General features: G+C 36.1%; 1 protein-coding gene across 3 annotated transcripts in view; it reads left to right on the top strand.

The window, feature by feature from the left end:
• The window catches only part of AP-2mu (adaptor protein complex 2, mu subunit), a 36,354-nt gene that overhangs the window by 12,233 nt on the left and 11,621 nt on the right, over positions 1–12,500 (top strand). For all 3 annotated transcript variants that reach the window (XM_027375213.2, XM_027375206.2, XM_070123017.1), the window contains exons 2-8: positions 7,257–7,443; positions 7,638–7,721; positions 7,930–8,008; positions 9,076–9,191; positions 9,382–9,484; positions 9,716–9,829; positions 12,357–12,500. The exon at positions 12,357–12,500 is cut by the window's right edge and continues 1 nt beyond it. In XM_027375213.2, coding sequence (XP_027231014.1) covers positions 7,267–7,443; positions 7,638–7,721; positions 7,930–8,008; positions 9,076–9,191; positions 9,382–9,484; positions 9,716–9,829; positions 12,357–12,500 — 817 coding nt within the window. In that variant the 5' untranslated portion in view covers positions 7,257–7,266. The remainder of the gene's footprint in view (positions 1–7,256; positions 7,444–7,637; positions 7,722–7,929; positions 8,009–9,075; positions 9,192–9,381; positions 9,485–9,715; positions 9,830–12,356) is intronic.

Here is a 12,500-nt window from a genome sequence, read left to right as displayed (position 1 = left end):
GTTTGAAATCTGGGCCCATCAAGAGCTCCAAATGCCAAAAAGAAAGATTAAAATCAAAGCAATCCAGACGGTAGAGAGAAATGAATGAAAGTTTTACGTTTGCAGATATAAAGGTATTTGGTTTATTATTTTATACTGTGAATGCAGCTGTACATACCGAGGTGAAGAGAATGTGTCCTGGGGGGTGTTGGGGGTGGAGCCCGCCATCAACCCTCTCCTTGGGTAGTGCCCAAAGGGCAAGCCTAGCCACGGCAACTTGAATTGTTATATAGGCTGGTTTATTAGTCAATACGTTTTTTGGGAGTTTGGAACATGTGAATTCCCATAGAGTTTGCCAAAAGGTGGTTTGTGTTCCGTAGAGCTTTTGAATTTTGGCACATTAGTCTGTAGAATTTCAAACATAGTGGTTACATTGATAGTTTCATTGGCTGATTTTAAGCATTTTTTGTGCTAGTTTTACACATTTTTGATTGTTATTCTTATTTAAGCCTGTTTTACCCCAGAATTTCCCTGATATACTTCATGCTCTCTCCAGCTATCAAATCAAGATTATTGATAGAGAAATGGTTCTTGATTTCCTCAACAATTCATTTGCAGAAGAAACAACACCAAGTATTAATGAAATCATTGGATTTCCTGCAGATAAACTTGATTTTTTTTTCGATTTAGTCTCTGGGAGAGTGCATTGCTATAATTGACAATAGAGTCCTCAAGCCATTATGTCACGTTTCCATGGAAACCAATTTTCAGTTCTAAACAAACGTACCAACATGGCGCTGTCTATATCGAGCCTATTAAATTTCTTTAAAAATGAAACTAGATCAATCTCTCGGGGAGAGAACCACTACAAATCAAATCATATTGATAGTTTTACCTGTATACTTAGAGGCAAAGTCCAAGTAATCATAAAGAAAAAGGTGTATAATGTGATGGTGAATACTGTTTTCTTTTCTTTCATGGAAAATATATTGAATAGATGAGTGAAGTTAGAAAAATAATGTAATTTTTCTATGTATTTCCAATAGTAAGCAATGTTTTTTTTATGTAAAAGTGCTCTTGGCCTATCAAAAAAAATTGGACTGCGGAATGTATTGAAATAAATTACAGAACGTAGGTCCACTCAAATGTTTTTAAACAAATAGGGTACCGGAAAATAAAATTATTTGCAACAAACAAATTTACTTGAATATGGAAGACAATTAATAACATTAATTAATTAACATTCATTAACATCAAATATAATCAATCGATGTATAAAGGTAGATTCCACTATTTATGACAATAATCCAACCGTAATTCAATTCCTTCAGCTATCGTGAATGAAATATTTGAATAACGAGAGTAAATGCGCTACCGGTAGATAACTTGTATACGTTTGTGAAATGAGTTGCAGGTTTGTTTAGAACTGAAAATTCGTTGCCATGCCAAGGTACAATACTTGAGAACTCTATTAGCCAAGATATAAAGGTATTTGGTTCTTTTTTTTATGGTATGAACTTTACTCAGTCCTTTGTTACATACTAAGGCAAAGATAATGTGTCCTGGGAGGTGTTGGAGAGAGATCCCCTGATGTGGGGCATGAAGTATATCAGGGAAATTATGGGGTAAAACAGGCTTAAATAAGATAAATAGCGAACAAAAATGCTTAAAACTAGCACTATAAATGCTTAAGATCGGCCAACGAAACTCCGCTGTCTTTGAAATTCTATAGACTGACGTGCAAAATTTAAGAAATCTATAGGGACACAACCCATATTATGGCAAAATCTATGGAAATTTGCATGTTCCAACCCCCCCTCCCCCCCCACATCTAACAATTGAAGTTGCTACGACTTGACGTGCCCTTTGGGCACTGCCTGAGGGGAGAGTTGATGGGGGGCTCTGCCCCATCACCCTCCGGGATACATTCTCTTCACCTTGGTATGTATGGTCGCATTCACAGCATAAAATAATGAACCAAATACCTTTATATCTGGAAACCTCAAACTTTTGTTCGCTTCTTTCTCCCATCTTGATTCCTTTGAGTTTAATCACTTTTTTCGACATTTGGAGCTCTTGATGGGCCCAGATATTAAACTGGGATAGTTACTAAAGTCTATTTCTTCTTTGCTGCCACTGTATAGAGTCTTAACCCACTAACAACAGGTGTCCCACATATAAGACACCTGGAAAAATAAACATTGCCGGCATGCAGTGTCCAGGCTAGCCTTGCACGCCGATTTTGTAGCCACCTGGAATCTTTTATTTTCAGCTTCAAAATATGCCGACGTTAATGGGTAAAGAATAACCCAGGATCAATTCAACACTGGAAATGCAACATTTCTCACCAACGTTCTATCGCTGAATGGCCGGTGAGCTGTCAAACCTGGTGGGTGGTGAATGAAAGTTTAAAACACACGATGGACAGATAATTCAACAGCTTTAATAAAAGACTTAAAAAGCATAAATGTGTAACAGCAGACGCTTATAATTAGCCAAATATTGTTTTGATAAGTGCGGAGTAACATTTGAACTACTTCGGACATCACAATAACGAGTTAAGCGGTCAGTGTTATGTTATTACTGACAAGCTAAACAAGATGCGGGACTTAGAATCTGAGTGGTGATAGTGAGGTATATTTTCATAATTTTCTGTAACTGAAATGGGGAAATATATTAAGGTAATTGTTCAGAATACTTTTGCATAATTGATCACAATGATAGTGGTATTGATTGATTCCTCTAACCCTCTACTACACATGTATGTAGGACTTTTGCAGTGGAACACACCCAAACCCCACATTCTTGGCCCTGATAGCAAGGAGGGCATAAAAGCTACTAGGGAAATTGCAGCGCATACATTGAATACTTCACTATGATAATGATATACATAGAATAAGTCACTACATTGTCTAATAAAGGGGGGCTGTTCCCTGCAACCACCCCTTGGGGGCTGGTACCCCCAACCCCTGCCCTGGATAGTATATGACTGACATTATGGAGTGCCTGATGCCAAGTCTGTCCTGTGCTCTTATCCTGCAGTACATATGTGGTGGATTCCTTAAGGCGTGGTTCAACTGGTCGAGGACCTGACTTGTGCAAGTGCCCAGCCAGATGTAGTGTTTCAGTTGCAAAAAGCACTGCCTTAATAGACTGCACATGCCTCTTGCTTGAATGACATTGTGCATAATACTTCTCATTTGAGCACCATGGAGTGCAAGGATGTATTCCCTGTTTCACCATAGTTTTGTGTTTCAATGACATTTTTTTTAGAAAGGAGCATGGAAACCAATACATCAGATTCAAAATTTGAGATACCTGCGGAAAAAGTTTTGCAATTAGGCCCAAATAGCCACACTTATGGCTAGACCTGCGAGTACGCAAGACCAGTTAAGACTTTAATTGTCTAGGGTGGGGGTAGCAACCTCTCATGTAGGTGTTGCAGAGGGGACGGCCCCCCTAATTTTGACTTATACAATGACCAATTCTGTGGATATTATCCATATTTTACCTCATGATTTTTTGGTAGCATTGATGCCCGCCCCTGCTATTGGGCCTGATATTGTAGGGGAGGAGTTTCTGTGGCATTACTACATCTGGGTAGAAGAGACTACATCTGGGTAGAAGAGAGTGAGAGGAATCCATTGATACCACTCTCATCATGATTGGTCATGTGAAGGTATTCTGAATATTTACATACAATAAAAGTGTGGTGCCCTTTTATGAGAGTGACAATTATTGATTGTAATATTTAAACCTCATGACACAAAGTCAAATTGTGCAGGGTTGCCAGAAACGTGTTTGATGTAAGGTAAAGAAAGACTAGACTTTACTCCATACAGCATTTTTGTGTGACTTATTTAATTCATTTCTGATATTTTTTGCCAGTGCAGATTATTGAGTTTTTTTTCCCTCTCTTTATGGGTGTCATTGGAGTTTCCTTATCATAGTGTAGTCATTATATGAATTTATACCATATTTGGTCAAATAAGAAACCTGACTAAGCTTTGTTATATCATTATATACCTTGTGAAGTTTGTTTGCAGCATTTGCCATAGTGCTATAGGTATGAAAGTTAAGTCATTTGCTTGACATGCCACTGTCACTGTGGTGGCCGTTAGTTGATACCCTTCTAGCTCTTATGGAACCTTAAAATAATGCCCCAGTAGGGAGTGGAACCCCATGGAAATCTTGGTAATTTTATGTTTGATATGACTTTCACAAGATTCAGAGCCTGGTAGTAAGAATGAAACCAGTGTTTTTTTTCTGTTTAAACTTTGTTTACAAATTGAAACCCTCAGCCCTCTCTATTCAGCAGGCTTGGGGAACCCATGGGATATTGGGGTAGGTGGGAAATCAGGGTAGGGAGGAAGAGAATGTGTGAACCATAATTAATATCTGCCTAAAATTTGTAAAGAATGTAATTATATTAAGATTTACAAGCCTGGCTTGCATACCATGTCCACAACAATTGTAGACGCTAAACTTCCTTTGCATATATTTAGTAATGATGGAGCTTGGATTAGTTCTATATTTGATGATAAACCCTCTGGTTGTATCATTGATGTGTGTCTTACTTCATCTTTGTGTATCCTGTACCAGAGTAAGGCAATCACACATTTTCATGGTGCAAGAACTGGTTTAAACTGTCTCAAGTAAACTATAAACATGAAATTGTTCTTATACATAATTGGTCTATTGATTTATCCCTTTGCACAATGGTGTATGTACTGTCCAATTTGAATTTTGTTGTGCACAGATGGCTACACAAGTACTTAGTCACCAAGAGTTGATTAGTAGCCGATGTGACCCCATCTGATTACACCAATCTTTGAATTGATTCAACAGTCACAAGTTGACAAGCCATGCCCTGTCATGGCAAGATATAGCTGACCTAGGAGTAGTGTGTGCTGCATTTTTTTCCTTTATTGCCTTTATACAACTACAATTTTTTGTTCTCTACAAGAATATCATCTTCAGTTTGGTGCGTCCATATGATAAAGATTAATTTTATTGCAATGTCATTGAAGCCATTATTGTTATTATTGTAACTGACATTATGATAAAAAAAAGTAGAAAAAAAACTTGAAACTCAATGAAAAGGGTTAACATGTGAGATATATAGGTAGGCCTAGTAAAGTTACATCTTGGAGATGAAGGACATGTGGAGCCATGTATGTATAAATACAGTAATAAACTAAAATCACAGCTTGCATGTCATATGTCATGCCGTCCCAACACATAGCATAAATGGTAGTTTTTGTAGGTTTTCATGTATAGCCAAGTTGAATGCCCAGGATTTGCTTTTACTGATTGATGGACTTTTTGATAAACCAGTGCACATCAATTTAAACAGAACTGCATCAGTTTATTGTCGACTAGTGAAAGATGAATGTTAAAGATGCTGTTCTGAGTATCATGATTTTATATCAGTTGGCTTTATTTTTAATTTGTGCAGGAAATGTCATATTTGAAAAATGCTCTATTTCATTAAAATGTTAATTCCATATCTAGGTACTGTCCATCATGAAAGTCTGTTTTCATACACAAACTACAGAAATCTCATAAACAGCACTTCAAATACAAAAGTTGTTAATAAGAACAACAGAAGTTTGCAAGCTACATCTGCACCCTATGAATATGTCTATTTTATCTTTAGTTTCATGGTTATTTGATCAGCTTTAGGTGAATAGATATCATAGGCCTATGTTGATCTTTATAACTGAATTCAGCAGAAAGTAAAGAATTTCATTGTTTATAGAATTTTTCTTTGATGTATTGAAAAACATAAACCTGATGTTATTAAGACAAGATGCATGAAACAGATTGGGATTTGGGTTTATTTTATAAAAGTTATAGGTAATGAAATATCTGTTTTATGAAAAATAGGTATTAGATATGTATATGATATTTGTACCACCCACCAAGAAACTGTTCTCTCAAATATTTTACATCTCTCTTTATAGAGTCTATTTATAGTTTTATGCATTGCATATTAATGAGGATACATGTTGCTTATGCAGACTGTAGTTTCCTGTCTATTGTGCTCCTTTGTTGGGCTTCACCGTTTATTATAGGGACTGCTTTTTTGCCGCCTGATTCTTTTCTTTTACTGTATGTGGACCAACTCCTTTTCTGGTTCAGGAGTCATGCAATATGCCGTGTACATGCACTGTCCTCTGCAGTTTTGTTTTGTAAATTGTTTACTCATAAATAGATTTGCAAGTGCTTAGTTCCCAAGGAGTCCATTATAATTTTATTTGCTATACTGTTATTATTATTATTATTACTATTATTATTATTAGTAGTAGTAGTAGTAGTATTAGTAGTAGTAGTATGAACATTATGGTTATTAAGAATTTAAAGATAAAAATAGTAAGTGAAATTAAGCAAAAAAGAGGTTTCAAGCTATTTTTGTTGGGCTGTTCCTCATGTTTTCTATATAATGTTATTGGTTACCACATTATTAGTTGCTGTATGGAGCTAAGTAAAAATAATTTGAACTTCTTATTCATGACCCAGACAATATCCCAGGCATGGAACAGCCTTGCCAAACTTCATCAAAAATTTTGAGTTGTGATCCGGACAAGGAGGGATAAAAATTTAAATGACCATGATTTAGTCTTTTGAGGAGGTTGAGGATAAATGTACTATTTAAGGATTACTTTGCCATTTATCATCTTATTTATTTAATTGTTTATTTATGATCATTAAACAATAATCTGATATTTATAAAGTGTCCTACTATGGAAATTTACTATTAGTTGCATTGTGACTTTTACAATTTTAGGCAAACAGTCATAGGTCATTATAAGTCTGTATGAGTACTGAGCAATTTTGAAATCCAAAGGCCTCTTTGATATCCCCTGAATTCTGTCAAGAGAGTTTTGATATGGGTGACATGACCATTATCATAAAAAAATTGTTTACTATTGTCAAGTATTGAGAAGTCAAGCTAGGATTATGGGTATGTAGATAAACATAAGTTGTAAAATGCCTTAATGTGTATCCCTTTGTATTCGATATATTTAAACATCATAGTGTTTTTAGTATATATAGAACTTTTTACAATGTTCTGTAAATTGTTACCTCTTATTGATCTTACATCATGGAGTTGGACAGTGATAAACAGATTGTGGAATGGCAGCGATTCTTAATCTTGTTGCATGTTAAATGTTATGCCGATGACTATGGAGTAATCAAAGGGATTTTTCTTTATGATAATCTATGTTTGTTTTTGTCCTTGTTTATTTATTGAAATATTTTTGTTTTTTCAGAACCTCCAAGATGTTGGGAGGGTTGTTCATTTACAACCACAAGGGAGAGGTACTCATATCCCGAGTGTACCGTGATGACATTGGGAGAAATGCGGTGGACGCTTTCAGAGTGAACGTGATCCATGCTCGGCAGCAAGTCCGCTCTCCAGTCACTAATATTGCTCGCACTAGTTTCTTCCATATTAAGGTAAGAAGATAGTAAATTATTACAAGGTTAGATATTTTCTGTATTTGTTATGTTTATAGAAAATATTGAGTTGGTTAAATAAAGTATATAAGATCCAAGACAATTTGAATTTTATTATACACCTTCAATTGTGGTACTTATATATGAGTATCAGATTTTCCATGTTTATAGTCACAATGTGATTGTTTTTTCAGAGAGCGAATATCTGGGTCGCTGCAGTAACAAAACAAAATGTCAATGCTTCGCAAGTTTTTGAATTCCTACTGAAAATGCTGGAGGTAAGATATTGATGCTCTCTAGGTTCCCCACAACAAACATTTCAATGATATTGGAGTGTGTGTGAGTTTGGAATAGGAATTATATTTTGTAATACATGATTGTCCAAAGGCAACTGATTTTAGTAGAAGTAACATTTTCTACCTGCAAATATTGATACAAGTTTGGTGCTCTGTTTTCCACTCTTTCATAGCAAATTATATCTTACAGGTGATGAGCAGCTATTTTGGAAAGATCTCGGAAGAAAATGTTAAGAATAACTTCGTCCTCATTTATGAGTTGCTTGATGGTATGTTGATCCCAGTGTAGTACCTTGCTGTATTCTGGTATACATGTATATATTTTATACTTGGTACATGGAAATAGGCTTTCATCCTTCAGACAGTTTCATGTACTGTCCACTGCAGGATTGTAGTGAATCTTGTTGCACACAGATTGTTCCACAAGTCCTCAGCTCCCAAGGAGTCAATTAGTAGGCACCTGATTCTTTGATTTTTTCTAATGTTCTCAATATTGGTACTGTTATTATTATTAATATTATGATTATTATAATGTCATTAGAATGCTAATAGCAGTAAAAGATTAAGGATTTTTTTTTTTTCCAAAAATTAGGGAAAAGTGTACATAGGTGAGACAGATATGACTAATGATTGACTACTTTGTGGGGTCATCTATGTGTAAACACATAAATAATTCTAAAATACAGTAGAAATGGCATGCCAACCATAACCCTTCAGTAAAGGGTATTTCTTGTTTGGTTACTGAAAAAACTGTATCTTTCTATGTTTATTTATTCATTTGCTTTAAGTTAAAAGCATATTTTTGAGGGGAATAATGGAATGAAATAGATAATATAGGTATTCAAGAATAGTTTGCTTTAAAAACTCTTATACAGGAAATCAATTTGCAAGTAATAGATACTATAAAAGGCTCCCTAATAAAAAATCACAAAATACAAATCTTTAACCCAATAACGGCAGTATATGTTGAAGCCAAAAATGAAAGATTCTGGGCGGCTACAAAATTGGCGGATTGAGCTTCTCCGGAGACTGTCCGCTGGCCGGCTGCAGTCCGCTGCTGCGTAGGAGCGCAAGCCCCAATACAGCGTCGCGCTGCTGGGACGCCCGGCAATGTTTATTGTTCCGAGTGTCTCATATTTGGGACACCCGTTGTTAGTGGGTTAAAGAATATTGAAAGGGAGACTATCTCTGTATACTTCTCTCCAAGCACCACTCATTGGCTGTCACTTAACTTGTGTAGAATCACATTTTCTTTATAAGACATTTTCTTTTCAGTCAGCCCCCCCTCCCCTTGATGAGCAAATTTCTTTACATGTAATCCTTTTATCTTTTCCAGAAATCCTGGACTTTGGTTACCCTCAGAATACTGACACTGGTGTCCTAAAAACTTTCATTACTCAGCAGGGAATAAAGACAGCCACAAAGGAAGAACAATCTCAGATTACTTCACAGGTATGCATTACTTAATATTAATCAATATATAGTAATCAGTATATACAAAGACAGTTATTACTGATTGAATGTTACTGGTACATGTTCCTGAAATTAGGTTTCATTGCGTGAAAAGGTGTGGAAGTTCTGTGCTGTGCATAAAACAAATTATAAAGATCGATGTTGGGTCTAATAATGAATGGTCTGTCAGGTCACTGGCCAGATTGGATGGCGCCGGGAGGGTATCAAATATCGTCGCAACGAGCTCTTCTTGGATGTTATCGAATATGTTAATTTGCTGATGTCTCCTCAAGGTAAGCTAGAGAACTTTAGCATTTTATGCTTCAGAATGCAGTATATAGCATAAATGGAACCATAACTCTTGGTACTGTAGTTTAGGTCCTAAGAATGCAAAGTTTATTGAACAATGTTCTATGATTATATGAAGTTGACTGACTTAATAGTTTGCTGGAGGATAGGTGAGTGATTGATTGAAAGATTTTTTTCTTTTAATACTGATCAATTCACTTTGTGTTTATGAACAGGGCAGGTATTGTCTGCTCACGTAGCTGGAAAGGTTGTGATGAAGAGCTACTTGTCAGGGATGCCAGAGTGCAAGTTTGGCATTAATGATAAGATAGTCATGGATGCCAAGAGAGGTTAGTGCTTTCTGTTGTTTATAAATAACATTTGCTGTAATGTTATTTGTGTTACATGTTGAATGCATTGTCAAATTTTGTAATGCAGATGAAATGATAAGACTTCTTTTTTCAAGGATAGTTTTTTATTGTAAAAATGCTGTTATATATTCTGGTGAAAAATAAGATCCCAACCTGTTTTTTGTGACAAAAGCAAAATGAAGTATAATTCAGAATGAATAATATGAGCTCTTCATCAAGTTAACCCCTTGGATCGGGGTGCAATGGTTACGCAAGTAGCCAGCATCTCAGGCGAGTGGCGCATAGGCAGTAGGCCTCCCCTTTGAGAGGTTATTTTGTGAAAACTTTTTTAGCTTTATTGCCATTTTCCAATGTCCATATTTGTCTTTTGATTTGCTTTATCCAGATGGTAATTACTTATTTTCCTTGCACAGACTCCATATCATCTCCCTATATAGTAAATAGCTCACTGCACGAAAAAAAAAAAAGAAAAAAAAGGAACATTTGGTTATTTGTGTCATATCTCATTTTTTTGTAGTTTTCAATTTTCCGTAATACAACTGGCACTGCCAGTCACAGCGGCCAGGAATACGGTGCACAGCATGGAAATGGCGTCCTCCCTGGAGCCGGCGCTTTTCCAGTCACTACTTACGCGCGTTACATTCCACATTTGTTTATCGATGGGAATAATGCTAAAGCCCCCTTCTAAGTGCCAAATGAGTCAGATCTCACTCCATGAGGTTTGTGCACTCGTGACGAATCTTTTCCGTCACCCTGGCCTTCGCTCTTGACGCTCCGTTCACATCATCAGTATAGCTGTCCAAGATTTTCCTTGATGTGACCGCATCGTCATCCGGATCCAGGGGGTTAATGTAATTTTGATGAAGAGGGTATCAAAATATTAATTTATGTATTTTGTATTATGGCATTATCCTTTTTAATTTACACTTATATCTACAATTGCTCAATTTTAACAACTACCTGGAAGTATTTATACATTTGTTCATATAAGATGATGGTGATGTGTTGAGAACCAAATTGAAAGAGAGTGATCAAGATAATATCAAATGATTTATTCAAGAGAACCATGCTCAAAATGTTTTTAAAATTTCAGAAGAGACCAGAAATATTTAATGGCAAGATATGTAATAAATACTTTTGTACTTGGTAAGGTAATATCTATCCTACTTATGAATGTTGCACAGCCACTACTTTATGGCCCTTACATGGCTGCAACAGTAAATAGGATTTACTGTTGAAGGTGTAAAAGGAAGAAAATGCATTCAGCAGCATTGCAACTGTCAATGCCCTCTTATCTCTTTGGCTTTGCACCAAAGCTTTTCTTCTTCTTTAATTGTTCTTTAATTGTCGTCTTCTTTAACCCATCAGCGACGGGTAAAAATTTTGGCAAGTTTACGTATGCACGGGCTTGTTGGCGCGTACCGGCAGTTTGCCCTGTTTGCGCCCGGCTCGATCGGTAGTTTGCGAGCGACATATAGCACCTAAAATCTTTTATTTTGCTAAAATTTATAAAAATATTAAAATTTTGAAGGTTTACCTTCACTTTAGGTGCCATTGCCTAAAATCTTTAACATATAAATGAAGCCGCTACTACTGGAGAAAAACAACCTCCATCCGACGAGCCAGTAGCGCGGGAATGGGCATGACATGATGCCCCCGGCGTTTGGTCCACAACAGCCATGGCATGTACGTACATGACACCCGGCGCCAATGGGTTAATTGCCATTGTCTTTATGTTCTTTGATAGTCTTCTTTAATTGCCTTCTCCTTTAAATGTCTTTGTCTTTCATTGTCTTTTTCTTTAATTGGCATTGCTAGCAGAACATAACACTGACATTGATTTTTTTAAAATCTGGTGAAATCTGATTTTGTTTTTGTGTATTTTCTCACAGTTTTCGATAATCTGTATCTTTATGATGCCCAGAATTAGGAAAATATTACAATGTGAGCAAATTCTGTCCATTGTAATTTCTTTGATCAGACAGAAGTATGAGAGGCTTTGAGATTTTGATCTAAAATGGATGGCCAGATATTGAACCTTCCTGTTTAAAGAATTGGCAGGTATTATTGCATTATGAAAACAACTCTGTATTAGAAAAGAACCAGTAGTTGGCAATAGAATTTACAAATATAATTCTATTGGGCAAACTCCCACTCTAAATATTGCCAGCAATAGTGATTTGCAATGCTATATGTAGATATAAAACTCAAATCATGCTAAGCTTAACATTTACTTCAGAGTTTTAATCGCAAGACAGTTTAATTTTGCATAAACTTTAAGATCAGCAAGAAATTTTACAGCTTTGATTGTAAACAGGCAAGTAAGTACTCAGTTTTTGTATTGTAGTGTTACTGTAAGTGCTTTAGCTTAGCATGGCATTATTGTCTCATAGAATGAAATCATTGTATATAGATAGCCAATAAAGAAGAAAAAAGCAAGTATTTTCTCAATGAAGCCAGGAAATCAGTTAGACTTTTAGACTAACTTGCTGGTTGAATACCACAGGTTCGGGTGATGAGAGTCAGCGATCGGGAAAGACCAGTATTGCCATTGATGACTGTCAGTTCCACCAGTGTGTGAAGTTGTCCAAGTTTGAGACTGAACATTCCATATCTTTCATCCCCCCTGATGGGGAGTTTGAGTTAATGA

This window comes from Penaeus vannamei, chromosome 1, assembly GCF_042767895.1.
Source record: "Penaeus vannamei isolate JL-2024 chromosome 1, ASM4276789v1, whole genome shotgun sequence".
Lineage (NCBI taxonomy): Eukaryota > Metazoa > Arthropoda > Malacostraca > Decapoda > Penaeidae > Penaeus > Penaeus vannamei.
The sequence above is the reverse complement of the archived record's forward strand: the minus strand, read 5'-3'. Positions and strand labels throughout refer to the sequence as shown.